The sequence below is a fragment of the Lepidochelys olivacea genome (genome assembly GCF_965140295.1).
Source record: "Lepidochelys olivacea isolate rLepOli2 genome assembly, chromosome: 15".
Classification (NCBI taxonomy): domain Eukaryota; kingdom Metazoa; phylum Chordata; order Testudines; family Cheloniidae; genus Lepidochelys; species Lepidochelys olivacea.
In genome coordinates, this window is record NC_140425.1 from 7,997,904 (window position 1) to 8,019,696 (window position 21,793).

General features: G+C 47.0%; 1 protein-coding gene across 3 annotated transcripts in view; it reads right to left on the bottom strand.

Moving 5' to 3' along the window:
• Positions 1-21,793, bottom strand: part of AIFM3 (AIF family member 3) — a 114,382-nt gene that overhangs the window by 16,732 nt on the left and 75,857 nt on the right. For all 3 annotated transcript variants that reach the window (XR_014714272.1, XM_084649421.1, XM_084649422.1), the window contains exons 15-18: positions 16,823-16,899; positions 14,080-14,197; positions 7,788-7,886; positions 3,786-3,861 (exon numbers count right to left, since the gene is read on the bottom strand). Coding sequence is in view for 2 of the 3 variants with exons in the window: in XM_084649421.1 (XP_084505547.1) it covers positions 3,786-3,861; positions 7,788-7,886; positions 14,080-14,197; positions 16,823-16,899 (370 nt within the window). In the remaining variant the exon portion in view is untranslated. The remainder of the gene's footprint in view (positions 1-3,785; positions 3,862-7,787; positions 7,887-14,079; positions 14,198-16,822; positions 16,900-21,793) is intronic.

Sequence of the window (21,793 nt, forward strand, 5' to 3'; positions counted from 1 at the left end):
TACTGCTCAAAATCCTTTGCCACTTCCTTGCTTTACTGAGTGTTGAACACAAAGTGATGAATCAATTACCATAATAACATGCTGTCATTATTCATATTAGCTATCCGTAGCTTTTCATCTTCAAAGTACTTTACAGATGTTTAATTAAAGAGATTTGACATTTCCTTCCTAATTAGGGATGGAATAAATACCAAAATATGCCAAATATTTTCCTGCGGTATTGAAGGGGAGGAATATAATGAGGCTTCAAAGAAAGCCCCATTTTGAGCTTCAATATGTGAAAGAATGATGTCACCATACAACTTTTATTGAGCACTCCTGGAATCGTGCATTCAGTTCTGACCACTTCACTAGCAGAGAGATCTTGACAAACTGGAGACTGTTCTGAGAAGAACAACAACAATGATCATGGGGTTGGAGGAACTGGTTAAAGGACTTATTTGAAAAGGTTGAAAGAGCTATATGTGTGTAGGTCAGCTAAGGAGTAGCTAAGGGGGAACATAAGTCTGTCCATATTAGTATGACCAGATAGCAAGTGTAAAAAAAATCAGGACGGGGGTGGGGGGTAATAGGAGTCTATATAAGAAAAAGCCCCCAAAATCAGGACTGTCCCTATAAAATTGGGACGTCTGGTCACCCTAGTCCATATCCGAAGTAGAGTTGGTAAGAAATGTTTTGATGGAAGAATTTTCTGTTGGAAAATGCAATTTCATTGAAATAAAAATGGTTTTTGGGAATGTCTCAATTTCAACAAAGTTTTTGATGAGAAAAGTCTAAACAAATCGTTCAGACTTTTCTTATTTCATTTAAGTGTCAAACTGTTTCATTTTGATAATGTAAAACTGTTTCTTTCCAACTTTATCATTTCAATGCATTTTGTTTGAACCATTATAACAAAATGTTAATGTTAATATTACATGTTTATATATTGTATTTAATATATATAATTGTGAAGGGTCATGCACTCACTCTGCTGGGGAGGAAACCAACGAGTTCTTCTGGGCTTATTCAGCACCTGTAAGTCTTGCTCTGCCTGGAGGGGAAAGCTTAAAAAGCGAAAACTTGCCACAGGATGGGGTGGTGAACTGGAAGAAGACTGATACACCTCAGAGACTGCTGACAACAGAGACAGATCAGCCAAGAGAGAGACAGTTGCAGGCCTCACTGCTCCTGAAACTGCACTGACCACTTGTAAAGCAGGATGCTCCAAGAGGAGGTGCTGGAGGTAGACCCTAATTAAAGACAAAGACTAGTTGATAAGCCAAGCCCCAAAAGGGCTGACTCCAGAAAGATTGCCAAAGAGAGGGGCCGCAATTGCCTTTAAATTCTTTCACTCTATTCCCTGCTCTTGTAAGGGAAAGAGAGAGAAAAGGAGCTCTCTTCTGTTGGTTTTGCTAGGAGAACCCCTCAGCTGGGGGAGGGCATTAGAAACACCTAGACATTTAAATGATATGGGAATCAAAATGAATCAAAATGATAACGTTGGAAAGAAACTTTTTTTCACATTATCAAATGGAAACCATTTGAAGAGAGGTCTGGCAGAGATCCACGGGAGCCCCAGCCCCCACAATGATATATTTTATTGCATTGACATTGTCAGAATGGAATGTTTTTATGTTTCCAAATGGAGTTTCTTAACATTTTCATTTCATGGGAAATTCTGAAATTTCAGTTTTTTATTCAGATTCAGAATGAAAACAAATTTCAAAGGGTTGAAGTTTCCCACCGAACAGAAATTCCATTTTCTGACCCTCGGTAGTCTGACAGGTGTGAAGCGCGAGCAGGGGGAAGGCCTATTGCGAGTGATAGACAGGGGGAGAAGGAGGAGATCTGGGATGATGCAGTCCATCACTAATTTCTAGGATTCTGTTATATGTGGAGCAACATTCTACCCTCTCCATCACCACCATCAGCTCTTCACTCCCTTTCTGCCCTGTCCCAGGCCCTCCCCTGTGGGCCAGTGGAAGTGGGGTCCACTTTGTAATCACAGTGTTGTCAGGTGAACCCAGGTGCTATGCCTGCCCTTAGCACTGACTCTGTGAGGGGAGCACTATCTGAGAGATTGTAATGGTTCCAGAGCCTGTGGCCTCCCAGAGAACTCAAGATGCAAAGGAAGGACTTAGTTTTCATTCTCTCTCTCACTTTTCCTTGTAAAGTGCCTTGTAAACACAACTGAGGCCCCCCCCACCCCAGCCAGGCTGGCACCTGGAGCCCGGCTGGGGAGCTCAGGCAGCTGTGGGGCACCAGGCCCCCCACCCGGGGAAGGTGCAGGGTCCACAGCTCCCCACAGCTGCCCATGCAGCTCTTACTATGGCCGGGTCAGGTAAGAGCTGCGCGGGCAGCAGGGGGAGCCATGGACCTTCCTGCCCTGGGCCAGGGGGTCCCCGGGTAGGGACATGGGCCGGGGGCTGCTCTTGGCTCCCCCACCCCAGTCAGATGGAGGGTCTGCGGCTCCCAGCCCACTCCAGCTTCCGGCTTGGCCAGAGGTGGGGCGCCTTGGGTGAAAGACATGGGACAGGGCACTGAAGGGGTGGGGCCCCCTGGCCCCCCTCATTTTTGGGAAGGCTCCGCTGCCCCTGCAGTGCAGCCCCTAACTTTTAGGTGCCCTGCCACCTTGTGCAATTCACAACTCTGAGTTAGGTGCCTAGGCCCCTTGCACAAAGCATGGGGAGAATTAAGTATCTAAGAAAGTGTCCCCATGCTCCCAAAGGGATTTAGCCACTTAAATCTGAGCTGGAGGTACGTGAATGGGGCACCTATGCCAGGTGGAAAGCAGGGGTGATGGTTCCCCACTTACAATCTTTAGCCCAGGATGTGGGAGACCTGGGCTCATATCCCCCCCCACACACACTGCCTGATGTGGAGGAGGAAATTAAGGTCCCCCACCCCTCAGACGAGTGCCTCAAATGTATAAATAATTATCTATCCACTGGAGCAGGGGGACTGAAACCTGGACCTCTGACAACAGTGCCCTAATAGAGTCCCACAGACCCCAATGAATAGTTAGTATTTATATATAGTGGAAGTGTGTCCACTGGAGAGACTCAGCAAGCCTTGTTCTTGGCTACCCTATAGCCCAGTGGTTAGGGCAGTCCTCTGGGAGGTAGGAGACAAGTTCAAATCTCTGCTCCATATGAAGCAGAGGGGGGATTTGAACCCAGCTTTCCCTCATCCTGGGTCTGTGCTCTAACCACTGAACGTAAGGGGACACCTCCTTCTCCAGTGTCCTCTCAGCATGCCTATTGCATCAGGCCTTGGAGGCAAGATCCGTGAGAAATGCCTAGTTGCAAATCCCACTGGGGCTTAGGTGTGAGGTAGGTGCTGACCTGCTGGGAGATGTCAGGAATGAGGTGGCTCCATGAAGGACCAGCTGCTGAAATGGAGGTGCCTTGGGGACTTTAAAGGTGGGAAATTGGTGCCTACAGGCCAGTGGCAACTAATGTTGGATGGAGATGCCTAAAGTGAGTTAGGCACTTAAATCACGCTTAAGAATCTCACCCATTGCACCTAATCCACCCTCCCGCTCTGAGGTCTACGTTGTGCTGGGCATGCCTGGAGAACATTCATCGTGCAGAACAGACTGAACCTAGTGCCCTCATGCAGCATTGGCCTCAAAACTCCTCTGATTTCAGATGTGTCTTTTTATTAATGCACAGCAACCTGAATCCTTGGAGGGGGGAAACCTGATGGCTAGTGACTTCAGCAGAAATATTTCCTTCTACTCTAACTGAGCAGACAGATTAATGTCCATGTTGGGATATCTCAAAGGGAAGAGAAACACTTACTTGGTGTAAAATGCCACAAACTTCAGTTCATCTAAATCACCTTGAAAGACGACATCATCAAATCCTTCCCCATGGCCTGAAAAACAGGGGAAATGTCAAAGCAGTGCAGGAGACAGGATTCTGCTCCCTTTGCCCTGGTTCCACATTACACAATCTTATGTGCACACAGATGCACACACAGGCAAGCACCTACGGATGTAGACACCCCCCACCCCTTTGTGTGGCACTGCTCTGGATTATAACACATGCCATACGGCGGTGGTCTGTTTTACAGCCACAACCTCTTTTTGGACGACAGTCTACAAACCATACACACCATGTGCTGGAGTTGGTGTGACAGTCGTAAAATCCCAGCATTCTTTGCTCAGCCATCTCCCAAATGATTCAATCATAGTGCTATGGGAAGCCACAGTCTGTCCACTAAGAGCTAGAGTCAGTAAGGAATTAAGTGCATAAGTGTCACTTTAGGTGCCTAAATCCCAGAATCTGGCCCCACTGGGATTCACACAACCACTGCTCAGCTGCCACCAAACCCTGTAGGCTCCTAAAATTGCTCAGTACCCATGTTTCTGCCTCTGGGCATGTGCACTGCAGCACCATGCTGGGTGTCCAGGGAGAAGGAAGAAGACCTCCCCCATAACTTTTAGCCCAGTGGTGAGGGTACTCAGCATGTCTATAGGAGACCCTCAGTTCAAGTCACCCCCTATGCCTGTGGGTGGGAGCAAGGAATTGAACAGAGATCTGCCACCTCTCAGGTGAGCGCCTATCACTGTGGTATGGGATAGTTGGATGTGGGGCTCCCTCAGTGTCTCCTGTTGAAGCTGTTGCACTGAGGACAAACAAGGAAAGAGTCACTGGGACAGAGGGAGTGTGTGTTTTTTGGATCAGATCCTTGCCAAATTCCAGACAGCACTCACAAGCCCCTGTTTGTTCTCTGAGTGAGATTGGCCACATATTTCTTGACTGCCTAACTTTTTGCTGGGTTGGGAAAAAACTGGCTGTTCTGAAATCTCACCAGAACAGACTGGGAGGGTAGAGGGACTTTTCGGTTGATTTGGTGTGTTAATATTTTGAGTGAATGTGGTGATGATGATGCTTTAGTGATCCATGTGTAATGTTTGCTTAAGACACATTTTGCTTTCATATTCATCGTTTGGTGTATATATTGCAATTTTATAACACTTCTGTCAAGGTTCCTCCCCCACTCTGAACTCTAGGGTACAGATGTGGGGACCTGCATGAAAAACCTCCTAAGCTTATCTTTACCAGCTTAGGTCAAAACTTCCCCAAGGTACAAAATATTCCACCCGTTGTCCTTGGACTGGCCGCTACCACCACCAAACTAATACTGGTTACTGGGGAAGAGCTGTTTGGACGCGTCCTTCCCCCCAAAATACTTCCCAAAACCTTGCACCCCACTTCCTGGACAAGGTTTGGTAAAAAGCCTCACCAATTTGCCTAGGTGACTACAGACCCAGACCCTTGGATCTTAAGAACAATGAACAATCCTCCCAACACTTGCACCCCCCCTTTCCTGGGAAATGTTGGACAAAAAGCCTCACCAATTTGCATAGGTGACCACAGACCCAAACCCTTGGATCTGAGAACAATGAAAAAGCATTCAGTTTTTTACAAGAAGACTTTTAATAAAAAATAGAAGTAAATAGAAATAAAGAAATCTCCCCTGTAAAATCAGGATGGTAGATATCTTACAGGGTAATTAGATTCAAAAACCATAGAGAACCCCTCTAGGCAAAACCTTAAGTTACAAAAAAGATACACAGACAGAAATAGTTATTCTATTCAGCACAATTCTTTTCTCAGCCATTTAAAGAAATCATAATCTAACACATACCTAGCTAGATTACTTGCTAAAAGTTCTAAGACTCCATTCCTGGTCTATCCCCGGCAAAGACCAGCATATAGACAGACACAGACCCTTTGTTTCTCTCCCTCCTCCCAGCTTTTGAAAGTATCTTGTCTCCTCATTGGTCATTTTGGTCAGGTGCCAGCGAGGTTACCTTTAGCTTCTTAACCCTTTACAGGTGAGAGGAGCTTTCCCCTGGCCAGGAGGGATTTCAAAGGGGTTTACCCTTCCCTTTATATTTATGACAACTTCTAAATCATTTTAATGTAATTTTATGTGAATAAAGCTGTTTTTCATTTCTCTCTCTGTGTCTCTCCCTGGACCAGTGATTGGTTCATTAATTATCCACAGAAGCAGCTAGTCCCTCCTGCCACTTGCGCTGCTCACGCTACATGTCTATTTTTAGCACACTAACACTCATCAAGCTAGCACAAGTATGTCTAGCTGGAAATGCCACCTTCCAGCACCAGCATAGATGTACCCTGACTGATGCAGGAGGCACTGGAGGTTCAGAATAAGGTTATGAGCATAAGGATCTCAGCGGAATAAACCAACAATATCAGGTGACTAAAGAGAGAAGGCATAACTGAGAGAGAACATAGCAAAGAAACTGACTTCTTGATCTGAAGGCCAGTTCTATTCTAGCTTTGGTGTACTTCAGAGAGGCCTTGGGGCTCCTCTAACCTATACTTGCTGACTCTGGCTCCAACTGGCCAGTACATGAGCGAAGAACGGCCAGAGCAAAGTAGCACATTGGTCCCCTATGCTAGAGGCTGCAGGGGGTGGTGAAGGAGCCAGCTAGCTATTCTAGCTCTATCTCTGCTGGGGATTGCTTCACAGTGAGGGAAATTCAGTGGCTTTCTAGCCCCCTTGTTGAGGCTAAATGGGAAGAAGAAGAGACTCAGACCCAGAAGTGATGTCCAGATTAGCACAGTGGTTATCTTCCCTATTTGGATGGGCTCGGACCTCTCACCAGTAGAATCTATTGCCAAGCCATTGAACAGGCAAATTTACCTTCACGTGTTATTCAGATGTTTAAGAATGGGCTTACCCAGTGCTATGTGTGCAGGTATGAAATATACAAACGATGTGGTAACTCAGGCTGGCATTTTGAATTCATGCACAATATGGGTCCCAGGAAAACTTCACATTATAAATACATTTTCCATGATGAAAAAAAAAAAAGAAAACAAATCTCTTGTATCATCTGACCTGGGACCACAGAAACTGAAACGCCTCAATCGTCAGGATCATATATGATTATTTTAACTTGTTTGGAATTCTTTTAAATTAAACCTTAACTCTGAATGTTGTGGCTTTATAATGCTTCTTTTGGACAACACTGCCGTCATGTATTTCACTTGAAATATGCACTCTTCACTTTAACTCCCTGTTAGCATAGTTTTTGTCTGGGAATTCTCTCAGAACTCCTCATGTTCACACATCAGCAGTGCCAGCCATGGGCGCCCATGGGAAGAAAAATAGCAGGTGCTCAGCACCGATCAGCTGTTCAGCGGCTGGTGGGAGGCACTTGGGGAAAGGGGCGGAGCAGGGGCGGGAAGAGACAGGGCGAGGGCAGGGCCTCGGGGGTGAATTGAGGGCAGGGCCTCGGGATGGAGCGGGGGTGAAGCACCCACCAGGAAAAATAAAACTCAGCGTCTGTAATACCAGTCATCACAGTCCAGCTACCTCACCCCTCAGCTTGGTTACCCTCACACCCTCATTGGGTCCAGGTGCCATGTCCAGTTCAGGCACTGCCCCCTGAAAGAGTTTCGGGCATTGCCCCTCCCCCGAGTCAGATTCAGCTGTCACCCATCACCCCTAGCCAGGTTTAGGGATTGCCCCTACGCCTCAGCCAGGGACAGGCATCTCCTCCCCACTGAAGGTCGGGCCCTGCCCCCAGTCAGGTTCAGCACTGCACCCTCAAAGCCATCTCCCGTTTGTAAATCTTGGGACGCTGGGGTCTCCTCCTGTTCCCACAGTAGCACGTGTGGCATTTTTTCCTAAAGCGCAGACATCGGTCGCTGGTGAGACCCCTCCAGGGAGCTGGGTGTTATCCCCCCAAGACTTCTCTAAGGCTTCTGTCCGGTTCAAGAGGCTGCCTTGCTCTTCAGGCTCACATTAATATGTCTGACCTGCATATCGTATGCTCTTCCCAAACACAGCCGTCCATAGATACGGGACCGTGTTGATCTCCATGCCATGGGCCAGCATGTTCAGAGCTGCTATGCGGCCTGGAAAACCGAAGAAACAGAGTGTAAGAAAGGAAATCGTGTGGGAGTCTTGTCACATGCTCTGGGCCTCGGCAGGCCCAGAGTACTCGGATTGCACCCAGGGCTTTGGGATGGTTTAGAGCCTTTTGCTACCAATTGCTCTAATCACAGTTTAAGTGGAGTCTAAGGCCTGGTCTACAATATGCGGTTATTTTGGAATTAGCTGAGTTACCTTGAAATAAAACTGGTTCCGTCCACACGACCAAACCAGTTTTTTCGATTTAAAGGGCTCTTTACCCCGATTTGTGTACTCCACCTCGGCAAGTGGAGTAGCTCTAAAATTGAGATCACAGTTCCCGGTACTGTGGACGCAAATCAATGATATTGGCCTCCGGGAGAGATCCCAGAATGCTCCCTTGTGATCGCTCTGGACAACACTCTGAACTGCGATGCACTAGCCAGGTAGGCAGTAAAAGCCCTGGGAACTTTTGAATTTCCTGTTTGGTCACCATCAGTACAGGTGACCATCAGCACAGTCCACCATCACAGGAGACCTTTCACCTTAGACTAAAAAACTCCCATCAGACAACCAAGCAGAGGGACGACAGCAGAAGTTACATGAACCACAATGCTAGCAAGGTCATGGTGAAGCCCCTCAGTTACCTGCCTTCAAAGGAAGGCTGTGTGGCTCTTGTTCACATATAGACCCTTAATCTGCACGTTTAGAGGGTGCCCTCCCACCTCCAAGAAGACTGGCTATCAGTAAGGATAAGATTATGTCACAGAGGTCACAGATTCCATGACTTTCAGAGACCTCCCAGACGTTTTCTGCTTCAACCCCAGGATAGCAGGGCCAGAGTTCTCAGCTGCCATGGGGGAGCCCCAGAGCTCTCAGCTGCCTCAGCGGGACTTGGAGATCCGAGCCACCGCAGATGGTGGGGCCCCAGAGCTCTGAGCTGCTGAGGTTGTGGCAGAGGGATCTGAAGCTGTTGGCAGTGGCAGGTGCTGGACTTCCCCCTTCCTCTTGCAACAGATCTCAGGCTCTCTTCCCCTTCCTCCCCACCCCCCACTTGGGCATCAGTCAGTTCCCTGTCAACACCCCCCGACTACATTATTTTTAGTAAAAGTCACAGACAGGCCACAGGCTTCCACGCCTGGCACCTTTCACAGATATTGAAAAATGAACAAGGAGAGAGGGGAAGAGGAGGGGCAGCAGAAGCAGCTGTTCTGTCTCGGGGCCTCTCCTTCTGCCCCTCCACCCCCACAAACATGATACAGTTCTGTGGTGACCTAAAATCCTATTTTCGACGTCTCCGACTCAAGGAATATTTCCAAAATACCTCTGAACAACATACTAATCCACAGAGGTCTCCCTACCAACACTACAGAAAGAGGGATTCTAGGTGGACTCCTCCTGAAGGTCAAAACAGCAGACTGGACTTCTACATAGAGTGCTTCCGCCGACGTGCACGGGCTGAAACTGTGGAAAAGCAGCATCACTTGCCCCATAACCTCAGCCATGCGGAACGCAATGCCATCCACAGCCTCAGAAACAACTCTGACATCATAATCAAAAAGGCTGACAAAGGAGGTGCTGTTGTCATCATGAATAGGTCGGAATATGAACAAGAGGCTGCTTGGCAGCTCTCCAACACGAGTTTCTACAAGCCATTACCCTATGATCCCACTGAGAGTTACCAAAAGCAACTACAGCATTTGCTCAAGAAACTTCTTGAAAAAGCACAAGATCAAATCCGCACAGACACACCCCTGGAACCCCGACCTGGGATATTCTATCTACTACCCAAGATCCATAAACCTGGAAATCCTGGGCGCCCCATCATCTCAGGCATTGGCACCCTGACAGCAGGATTGTCTGGCTATGTAGACTCCCTCCTCAGGCCCTACGCTACCAGCACTCCCAGTTACCTTCGAGACACCACTGACTTCCTGAGGAAACTTCAATCCATCGGTGATCTTCCTGATAACACCATCCTGGCCACTATGGATGTAGAAGCCCTCTACACCAACATTCCACACAAAGATGGACTACAAGCCGTCAGGAACACTATCCCCGATAATGTCACGGCTAACCTGGTGGCTGAACTTTGTGACTTTGTCCTTACCCATAACTAGTTCACATTTGGGGACAATGTATACCTTCAGATCAGCGGCACTGCTACGGGTACCCGCATGGCCCCACAGTATGCCAACATTTTTATGGCTGATTTAGAACAACGCTTCCTCAGCTCTCGTCCCCTAAAGCCCCTACTCTACTTGCGCTATATTGATGACATCTTCATCATCTGGACCCATGGAAAAGAAGCCCTTGAGGAATTCCACCATGATTTCAACAATTTCCATCCCACCACCAACCTCAGCCTGGTCCAGTCCACACAAGAGATCCACTTCCTGGACACTACAGTGCTAATAAGCGATGGTCACATAAACACCACCCTATACCGGAAACCTACTGACCGCTATTCCTACCTGCATGCCTCCAGCTTTCACCCTGACCACACCACACGATCCATCGTCTACAGCCAAGCTCTGCGATACAACCGCATTTGCTCCAACCCCTCACACAGAGACAAACACCTACAAGGTCTCTGTCAAGCTTTCTTACAACTACAATACCCACCTGCGGAAGTAAAGAAACAGATTGATAGAGCCAGAAGAGTTCCCAGAAGTTACCTACTACAGGACAGGCCTAACAAAGAAAATAACAGAACGCCACTAGCCGTCACCTTCAGCCCCCAACTAAAACCCCTCCAACGCATTATTAAGGATCTACAACCTATCCTAAAGGATGACCCAACAACACTCTCACAAATCTTGGGAGACAGGCCCGTCCTTGCCTACAGACAGCCCCGCAACCTGAAGCAAATACTCACCAACAACCACATACCACACAACAGAACCACTAACCCAGGAACTTATCCTTGCAACAAAGCCCGTTGCCAATTGTGCCCACATATCTATTCAGGGGACACCATCACAGGGCCTAATAACATCAGCCACACTATCAGAGGCTCGTTCACCTGCACATCCACCAATGTGATATATGCCATCATGTGCCAGCAATGCCCCTCTGCCATTTACATTGGTCAAACTGGACAGTCTCTACGTAAAAGAATAAATGGACGCAAATCAGATGTCAAGAATTATAACATTCATAAACCAGTCGGAGAACACTTCAATCTCTCTGGTCACGCAATCACAGACATGAAGGTCGCTATCTTAAAACAAAAAAACTTCAAATCCAAACTCCAGCGAGAAACTGCTGAATTGGAATTCATTTGCAAATTGGATACTATTAATTTAGGCTTAAATAGAGACTGGGAGTGGCTAAGTCATTATGCAAGGTAGCCTATTTCCCCTTGTTTTTTCCTACCCCCCCCCCAGATGTTCTGGTTTAACTTGGATTTAAACTTGGAGAGTGGTCAGTTTGGATGAGCTATTACCAGCAGGAGAGTGAGTTTGTGTGTGTATGGGGGTGGGGGGGTGGGGTGAGAAAACCTGGATTTGTGCTGGAAATGGCCCACCTTGATTATCATGCACATTGTAGGGAGAGTGGTCACTTTGGATGAGCTATTACCAGCAGGATAGTGAGTTTGTGTGTGTGGTTTTTGGGAGGGGGGTGAGGGAACCTGGATTTGTGCAGGAAATGGCCCAACTTGATTATCATGCACATTGTGTAAAGAGTTGTCACTTTGGATGGGCTATCACCAGCAGGAGAGTGAATTTGTGTGGGGGGGTGGAGGGTGAGAAAACCTGGATTTGTGCTGGAAATGGCCCAACCTGATGATCACTTTAGATAAGCTATTACCAGCAGGACAGTGGGGTGGGAGGAGGTATTGTTTCATATTCTCTGTGTGTATATAAAGTCTGCTGCAGTTTCCACGGTATGCATCCGATGAAGTGAGCTGTAGCTCACGAAAGCTCATGCTCAAATAAATTGGTTAGTCTCTAAGGTGCCACAAGTACTCCTTTTCTTTTTTCTCAAGAACAGAGACCTTTATGGGCAAAGTATCACTGCCCCTCCCCAAAATCTGTACTGGCACCATGGTGATTCAGGGCTTCATAGACTGAGAATGGCGTTGCTGTAGGTAAAGAAGAGCATGTTTTTAGTGCCGATGCTTGTTTAGATCATGTAATGATATTCAAATCCTCAAAGCATGTTTAAAACAATGCTAACCAGAGAAATGTGTTCAAAAGGAAGGGTAACCTGGGTGATAGAACTCCAAAAACTGACCACTGGGGCACCTGGCTGGCAGACTGGCAGTGCCACGGTGGGAAGCATGAGAATGGGGGGCGGGGAAAAAAGGCTGATGCAGAAAGGAGAAAGAGGCTAGTCTGCAAGCGGGGAGATGACTGAGTCCTTCAACTTGACTGGGGGGAGGGGGCGGAGTTCCTTTTTTCTGGGTAAACTGTTGGACACTGAGAGAAGCCAAATGTCTAAGGCCAGTAGGTTAAGGACAATAAAGGTATTTTTAAATATATCGGGAAGAAGAGGAATTCTAGCAATGGTCTAGGCCACATTTGATTATGTTCAATATGGACAAAGAGAAGACAGAACTATCTAGACTTGGTGCTTGAAAATCGCTCATTTCGCAACACTGAGAACAATTATGAGCCAAACTGAATAAGAGGAAAAATGTGAATGAAAAATAGGAGTTTATTAGAGGGCCAAAAAGCCAGGATTCCACACTCAGGAAGGATGACTACTTGGGCTAAAACCCAACCTGGTTCCGTGGTGAAGTGAAATCAGCATTAGAAATAAAAAAGAAACAGAACTAATGGAAGAAAAGGGAAATACAAGGAAATCAATATCAGTTAGAGGCTCTGAAGTGCAGAGAATTGATAAGGGAAGTGTCACAGGGCGGCTGACCCCCTTAAATGAAGCAGATCCAGTGCCCCTGTGCCAGTTTGGCCATTTAAGAGGATGAGGCAGTGCTGGAGGCTGTAAAGGAGCAGGGCAGCAGGGCCTTAGTGGGGAGACAGATCTGCTGAGTTGGGGTTACCAGCTTCATTCGGAAGAAGGCAGGTGAGAGCTACCAGTAACCAAGAGACTACAGGAGGTCCTCGTAGGAAGCAGAAGGTATTTACTGGGAGAAGGCTGAAGGCAGGAGCAATGAAAGTGGGTTTTGTTTGCTGCTCTCCCTGAGCCAGGGCTGGAGAGGGCGGAGGGCAGGAAGAGGAGTGGCAGCAGCAGAGAGAGGTGCCTGCTGGCTCTAAGCCAGAAAGCTGAAGGAGGAAGCAGGCTAGAGGCAGGGGAGCAGCAGAAGGGCTTGCAGCTGACATGCTAGAGAGCTGGACCCAGGGAACAGCGAGAGGGTTGGGGGAGTGAGGGATGCTCCCCTGCAGAGGACAATCTCGCAGCAAAGGGGTTGTGGGGTTCCCTCTGGGAAGAGCAGGGTTATGCTCCAGCTGGAAGGAATGGGGTGGCTGTCCTGGGAGAGGGCCAGAAGGGGACTGACAAGGAGCAGAGATGTTGGTGAAGACACTGCAGTATGAGTCCCAGCAGCGAGGTGAGGTTCCTGCTGGAAAGAGCAGGGTTTTAAGGACTACATGCACTGCAGTGATATGGACTATGTGGGGGACTTTCGATTATGGACTGATTTGCACTATGTTTTGATAATAAACTGGCCCCAAGGAGGGGTATTATTGAGGCAAGAAAGCTTGTGTGAAGTTACTGGGGACTCTTAAGGAAGGAAACTGAGGCAGGTGTGCCTGTCATGCCACAGCCTGCTGCAGGAGGGTGCTCCACGAAGGATTGTGCTATGGCAGGAAGCTAAAGGCATCACGGAAAAATTCCTGGCTTGCACAGCTAAGGTCTAGAGCTGTATCTGGGGGCCTAAAGAGGAAGGTGGGCACCTAGTCAGATTTACAAGCACTGCAATGGGAGTTAGGGACTCAACTAGGTTACGTGCTTTATTAAGTCCCACTAGGCACCTATTTGCATCAGTATGTGCCTAAATACCTTCAAATCTGAAAAAAACCCCATTGGGTAAGGACTACTGGCCAATCTAAGACAAACAACCCATGAAGGAATAATGAGGGATAATACTGAACAGTCAAGTGAATGGTGAATAATAAATCCCCATTCCCCAACTGCCTCTCTATCTAGCCAGGTCTGGCTGGCCATCTTCAAGATGTGCTTGTCCCTAAGTAGTTCAGGAGCCCTAAAGCGAAGGGACTGAAATACACCCACCATGCATATGTGCCATCTGCCAGTGAGGGATGTTCACCTTCTTGTTGTTACGCAAGGCCAGTGGAAACATGACAGCATCACCAGCTGCAAAAACTCCTGGGATGTTGGTCTGCATCATCTGAAAGGAAGCAAGGGGCCGTTAGCACTGTAGTAGGGAGAGGGCCTGAAACATAAGCCCATGTATCAGAGACCTGAGGCCTGGGCTAAAGTAGTCAAAACTTTGCTGATATAAAGTTAAGTTGTGAGCAAGAGGCAGGCCAGCTGAGGGGGGAATGGAAAGTCCCGCCATACACTGAGCTGTATCCATTGTCATGGGCATACATGTGCTAGGGTAACTGTAGACATTGATCTGGAGAGCTAGGACCGTGCTTCGTTGACAATAAACCTGACCAAGTGCCTTTGCACCTTAATGGATTTTGTGGTCACTAGGCATTTGCTCGAGGTCTGCTGTGCCAGCTAACTGCGCAGAGCTGGGGCAGCGCACAGAGGGAACACACACGCAGCCAAAAATCTAACCACAAGCACCACTGGTGATTACGCTGCAATTGGCATTATAAGTTCAGGGTCAGCAGCAGCTTCATGCTGCTGACTTAGACATAGCAACAAACAACCCCCACAGACTGAGTGTGCAGATTTGTACGTAGCAACTACTCTACCCTTACTTGGATGGCAAGACTCACTGGATTTGGACTATACTGGTCACCTCCATAGGCACGCCTGCCTCTCGCCTTCCCCCACCTCCCAGCACTAGCAAAGCACAGGTCCCGAAAGTACTCGGCTCAGTGGAGTGGTTGGTGATGTCACCGTAGTTACAACACTGAGCCAAATCAGGCAAAAAGAATCCAAGTACTAGAGGAGAAGGGAAGGGATGAGAAAGAGAGAGAAAAGAAGTTGCTTCCCCATCTACACCCCAATACATTACTCCCACTTCTCCTTTGCCAGCTGTACCCACATCAGGCTCACTGGATGAAAGGATAGCAGGCCCTGGGCATCTGGAACTCAGCCTCCCCCACAGTGTCTAGTGTCAGCACTACGAGATGTCTTGCAAAACCATACCATACCATAGGAACAGTCCTAATATCAGTACCTTCGCAGAGACAGTGAACCTGTCCTGTTCCTGCTGATGGTGAACTTTTATACGTAAAGATGTCTTTTTACGCTCACAGGGGTCATTAACTAGGTTTGACCCACAACCTTCATCTTCACAACACAGACCTTTTTCTACCTCACCTACAGGAGCAATGGGCGGTGGTTCTTGGGGGGGAAGGGGAGTGTATAAATGCTACTGCTCTCTGTGTGGGCCATGTAGGGAGTCACAATCACACTTTATTACTAGGTTACACAGGATTTGAGAGTGCAGAGGGACACTAGGCATCAAGATTCTAGGTGTGTCTTCCTGTTTATGCGAGCATGGTTCAGACAGCATAGCCAAAGGTAACAATGCTTCTGTGTCGGTTGTCTGTGATGACTGAACCCAGAACCTCCGGCTGTAGAAGCACAAGCCCCTGCCACTTGAGCTCAAAACCACATCACAGAACACACAATGAGCAGTACAGCCATAAACCTTGATCCGTGGTATAACTTCTATAGCAGGGGTCGGCAACCTTTCAGAAGTGCTGTGCTGAGTCTTCATTGATTCACTCTAATCTAAGGTTTTGCGTGCCACTAATACATTTTAACGTTTTTAGAAGGTCTCTTTCTATAAGTCTATAACATAGAACTAAACTATTGTCGTATGTAAAGTAAATAAGGTTTTTAAAATGTTTAAGAAGCTTCATTTAAAATTAAATTAAAATGCAGAGCCCCCCCGACAGGTGGCCAGGACCCGGTCAGTGAGAGTGCCACTGAACATCAGCTCGCATGCTGCCTTCGGCACACGTGCCATAGGTTGCCCACCCCTGTTCTAGAGGGTGACCACTGCAGAATCATATTGTTATTGTGCGTTATACATGCATCTGATTTGGCAGGCTGCTTTCTGAAGACTGTGTGGCAAAGTGGATGAGAGTTGGCTTGGTCATATGAGAGACATAGACCCAGGTCCTCAAAGGTGTTTCCCATTGAAGTTGATGGGAGTTAGAAGTCTAAATACTTTAGAGGATCTGGGTCCTGGGTTCTATCCTGGCTCTGTGAAATGAGTGCATTCGAGTCAGCCTCCAAGGCTACAGTAACACAGTGAGGGTTCTGCATGGCACAGAAACATTAATAGCAGTTAGTGTATGTTCTGTGAGTAGACCTCTTGGTTACTGGGTGTGTACTTTTGTGCAACTGCCAATACACTCCAGGAATTTGTGAGAAGGCATGGGAGCTCTCCCTCTCTATTTTTTTCTCATTTTGCGTCCCCAGAATCATTTGATGTCTCAAGCTTTTCACATCCTCATGGGACAGTCCACAGCAGGGGCCAAAATAGCATCCTCTCACGCAATTTTATTGTGAGTCAATAGTCATAAGAATCTATTAATCTTAAACCACTCACTTTGGGGCTACTCAAGAATCCCTTAGCTAAATGACCCCATATTTATCCCACATAGTCTAACCATGTCCTTAGTGAGCTACAGCAATTTTCAAGATACTCTAAAATACACATGTGTAGGCAGATTACTTTGAAAATTTGGCTCTAAACAGCTACTGCACTACAACCTTAACTCTGGATTTGCTCCCACTCCTCCGCTATATGGCTGTCTCCACACCTACCATCAGAGCCTGCGTAGGGCCTTGCAACAGTCAGTGCTTTGACAGTATTTACCTTGTTGACGACAATGAAGCCTTTGGAATCCATGTTAATGCCGCTCTGCTTCAGAAATCCTGTTGCTGGACTTGCACCTGCCAGAAAGTCAAAGGACATGGTGTGAGTGGGTCTGACTCCCAAACACTGGCTCTCCCATGAAAACAGATGTCAGAGCGAGAAAGGACCTGCTAACACCAGCAATCACTCTCCTGCCAATGTCAGCTCAGTTCCATGATACCAGGTGCTGCTCAGTTAACATCTTCTGTTGGGTCCCACAAATGCAGCTGTGCTTAGTGCCAGAGGGGGCAGCAAATGAATGATTGACAGGGGGATTCAGAGCCTTGTTGGCCAAGTTCAAAGGATGGGGAGGATTTGGCAGAAGCGAAAGTACAGTGGAAATGCACAGACCTAGGGATAAACTAATTAGAATATGTACAACTTGTGCAGCTGCATTTGGAAACCAGGTAACTCTGTTCTTATCAGATGGCACATGGAGAGTGCTCCTTCTGTCCCTGTTTGCCCTCCTCCGCAGTACTGTCCTTCCCTTCCAGACTCCTGTGCTCCAATTAACTCACCCCACTCCCACTCAATATACAAATTTTAAAAAATATCAGAACAATTTCCTTCAAAAAGTGGAGCTAACACACTGATTGCCACCCATCCGTGGTGATCACTGTGCCTGTAGACTATCCCTGCCCCTCTAACCTTTGCCTGGCTTGTACGTTCAAGCCCCCATCCTGCAACGAATTCCACATGGGCAGAGGGGTCACCTTCATGGAGTGCACCTGCAGGACTGAGGCTTTGTGCAGGAGGAGAGCACAAGGAGGTGGCATAGCTCCCTGAACCCGAAGCATGGCCATAAACAGAGCACCTAAAGTGCCGGCCATGATTTTTAATCTTAAAATGTTTTTGGTTGTAGCTTTTTAAAATATCGATACAAAATGCAAATAAAAGAGGGGAAATAAAAGCTACACCGTCTAGACTGCCTAATTTGTACAAAATGATGCACAAGTACATTATGTCAATATTACTGCCTAGTTAAATGAGAGAAGGGTTTTGTGGGAGTCCTAGAACAGCGGTCAGGGGGTCTTGTTATGGAAAAGTTTGAGAACCACCAACTATTGGACTCCACATACTACACAATGAATATTATCATGTTTTAATGCACTTCAAGTTTAAAATTGACAAGGGTGTTGAATTGGGGGAGTCTTATCAATGCTTGAGAATAGTTTTAGTCCGTTTCTCTATCTACCACAAATATTTCAAAAGTGATGGTATCTAAGCACCAAACAATCATTAAAATGGCAGGTTTCAGAGTAGCAGCCGTGTTAGTCTATATTCGCAAAAAGAAAAGAATCATAGAATAACAGAGTTGGAAGGGACCTCTGGAGGCCATCTAGTCCAACCCCCTGCCCAGAGCAGGACCAATCCCAACTAAATCATCCCAGCCAGGGCTTTGTCAAGCTTGACCTTAAAAACTTCTAAGGAAGGGTTTCAGAGTAACAGTCATGTTAGTCTGTATTCGCAAAAAGAAAAGGAGTACTTGTGGCACCTTAGAGACTAACCAATTTATTTGAGCATAAGCTTTCGTGAGCTACAGCTCACTTCATCGGATCATCCGATGAAGTGAGCTGTAGCTCACGAAAACTTATGCTCAAATAAATTGGTTAGTCTCTAAGGTGCCACAAGTACTCCTTTTCTTTTTTCTAAGGAAGGGGATTCCACCACCTCCCTAGGTAACCCATTCCAGCGTTTCACCACCCTCCTAGTGAAAAAGTTTTTCTTAATATCCAACCTAAACCTCACCCACTGCAACTTAAGACCATTACTCCTTGTCCTGTCATCTGCTATCTCTGAGAATAGTCTAGATCCATCCTCTTTGGATCCACCTTTCAGGTAGTTAAAAGCAGCAATCAAATCCCCCCTCATTCTTCTCTTCCGTAGACTAAACAATCCCAGTTCCCTCAGCCTCTCCTCATAACTCATGTGTTCCAGTCCCCTAATCATTTTTGTTGCCCTTCGCTGGACTCTCTCCAATTTCTCTACATCCTTCTTGTAGTGTGGGGCCCAAAACTGGACACAGTACTCCAGATGAGGCCTCACCAATGTCGAATAGAGGGGAACGATCACGTCCCTCGATCTGCTCGCTATGCCCCTACTTATACATCCCAAAATGCCATTGGCCTTCTTGGCAACAAGGGCACACTGCTGACTCATATCCAGCTTCTCGTCCACTGTCACCCCTAGGTCCTTTTCCGCAGAACTGCTGCCTAGCCATTCGGTCCCTAGTCTGTAGCTGTGCATTGGGTTCTTCCGTCCTAAGTGCAGGACCCTGCACTTATCCTTATTGAACCTCATCAGATTTCTTTTGGCCCAATCCTCCAATTTGTCTAGGTCTTTCTGTATTCTATCCCTCCCCTCCAGCGTATCTACCACTCCTCCCAGTTTAGTATCATCCGCAAATTTGCTGAGAGTGCAATCCACACCATCCTCCAGATCATTTATGAAGATATTGAACAAAACTGGCCCCAGGACCGACCCTTGGGGTACTCCACTTGATACTGGCTGCCAACTAGTTATGGAGCCATTGATCACTACCCGTTGAGCCCGACAATCTAGCCAGCTTTCTACCCACCTTGTAGTGCATCCATCCAGCCCATACTTCTTTAACTTGCTGACAAGAATACTGTGGGAGACCGTGTCAAAAGCTTTGCTAAAGTCGAGGAATAACACGTCCACTGCTTTCCCTTCATCCACAGAACCAGTTATCTCATCATAGAAGGCAATTAGATTAGTCAGGCATGACTTTCCCTGGGTGAATCCATGCTGACTGTTCCTGATCACTTTCCTCTCCTCTAAGTGCTTCAGAATTGATTCCTTGAGGACATGCTCCATGATTTTTCCAGGGACTGAGGTGAGGCTGACTGGCCTGTAGTTCCCAGGATCATCCTTCTTCCCTTTTTTAAAGATGGGCACTACATTAGCCTTTTTCCAGTCTTCCGGGACTACCCCCGATCGCCATGAGTTTTCAAAGATAATGGCCAATGGCTCTGCAATCACATCCACCAACTCCTTTAGCACTCTCGGATGCAACACATCTGGCCCCATGGACTTGTGCACATCCAGTTTTTCTAAATACTCCCGAACCACTTCTTCCTTCACAGAGGGCTGGCCACCTCCTCCCCATGGTGTGCTGCTCAGTGCAGCAGTCTGGGAGCTGACCTTGTTCGTGAAGACAGAGGCAGAAAAAGCATTGAGTACATTAGCTTTTTCCACATTCTCTGTCACTAGGTTGCCTCCCTCATTCAGTAAGGGGCCCACACTTTCCTTGGAGTACTTGTGGCACCTTAGAGACTAACCAATTTATCTGAGCATAAGCTTTCGTAAGCTACAGCTCACTTCATCGGATGCATAAAGTGGAAAGTACAGTGAGGAGATTTTATATACACACAGACCATGAAAAAATATACATTGTAAGGAGAGTGATCACTTAAGATGAGCTATTACCAGCAGGAGAGTGGGGTGGCGGGAGAGAAAACCTTTTGAAGTGATAATCAAGGTGGCCATTTCCAGCACATTTCCAGGAATTAACAAGAACGTCTGAGGAACACTGGGGGGGAGGGAGGAAAGGGAGGAATAAACAAGGGGAAATAGTTTCACTTAGTATAATGACTCAACCACTCCCAGTTTCTATTCAAGACTAAGTTAATTGTATCCAATTTGCAAATTAAATTCCAATTCAGCAGTTTCTCATTGGAGTCTGTTTTCCAAGTTTTTTTGTTGAAGGATAGTCACTTTGAGGTCAGAAATCGAGTGACCAGAGAGATTGAAGTGTTCTCCGACTGGTTTATGAATGTTATAATTCTTGACATCTGATTTGCGTCCATTTATTCTTTTACGTAGAGACTGTCCAGTTTGACCAATGTACATGGCAGAGGGGCATTACTGGCATATGATGGCATATATCACATTGGTAGATGTGCAGGTGAACGAGCCTCTGATAGTGTGGCTGATGTGATTAGGCCCTATGATGGTGTTCCCTGAATAGATATGTGGGCACAATTGGCAACGGGCTTTGTTGCAAGGATAGGTTCCTGGGTTAGTGGTTCTGTTGTGTGGTGTGTGGTTGTTGGTGAGTATTTGCTTCAGGTTGGGGGGCCGTCTATAAGCAAGGACTGTCCTGTCTTCCAAGATTTGTGAGAGTGATGGGTCGTCCTTCAGGATATGTTGTAGATCCTTGATAATGCATTAGAGAGGTTTTAGTTGGGGGCTGAAGGTGATGGCTAGTGGCGTTCTGTTATTTTCTTTGTTGGGCCTGTCCTGTAGTAGGTGACTTCTGGCTCTGTCAATCTGTTTCTTCACTTCAGCAGGCGGGTATTGTAGTTGTAATAATGCTTGATAGAGATCTTGTAGGTGTTTGTCTCTGTCTGAGGGGTTGGAGCAAATGTGGTTGTATCGTAGAGCTCGGCTGTAGACAATAGATCATGTGGTGTGGTCTGGGTGAAAGCTGGAGGCATGTAGGTAGGAATAGCGGTCAGTAGGTTTCCGGTATAGGGTGGTGTTTATGTGACCATCGCTTATTAGCACTGTAGTGTCCAGGAAGTGGATCTCTTGTGTGGACTGGTCCAGGCTGAGGTTGATGGTGGGATGGAAAATGTTGAAATCATGGTGGAATTCCTCAAGGGCTTCTTTTCCATGAGTCCAGATGATGATGTCATCAATATAGCACAAGCAGAGTAGAGGCATTAGGGGACGAGAGCTGATGAAGTGTTGTTCTAAGTCAGCCATAAAAACGTTGGCATACTGTGGGGCCATGCGGGTACTCATAGCAGTGCCGCTGATTTGAAGGTATACATTGTCCCCAAACGTGAAATAGTTATGGGTGAGGACAAAGTCACAAAGTTCAGCCACCAGGTTTGCTGTGACATTATCGGGGATAGTGTTCCTGATGGCTTGTAGTCCATCTTTGTGTGGAATGTTGGTGTACAG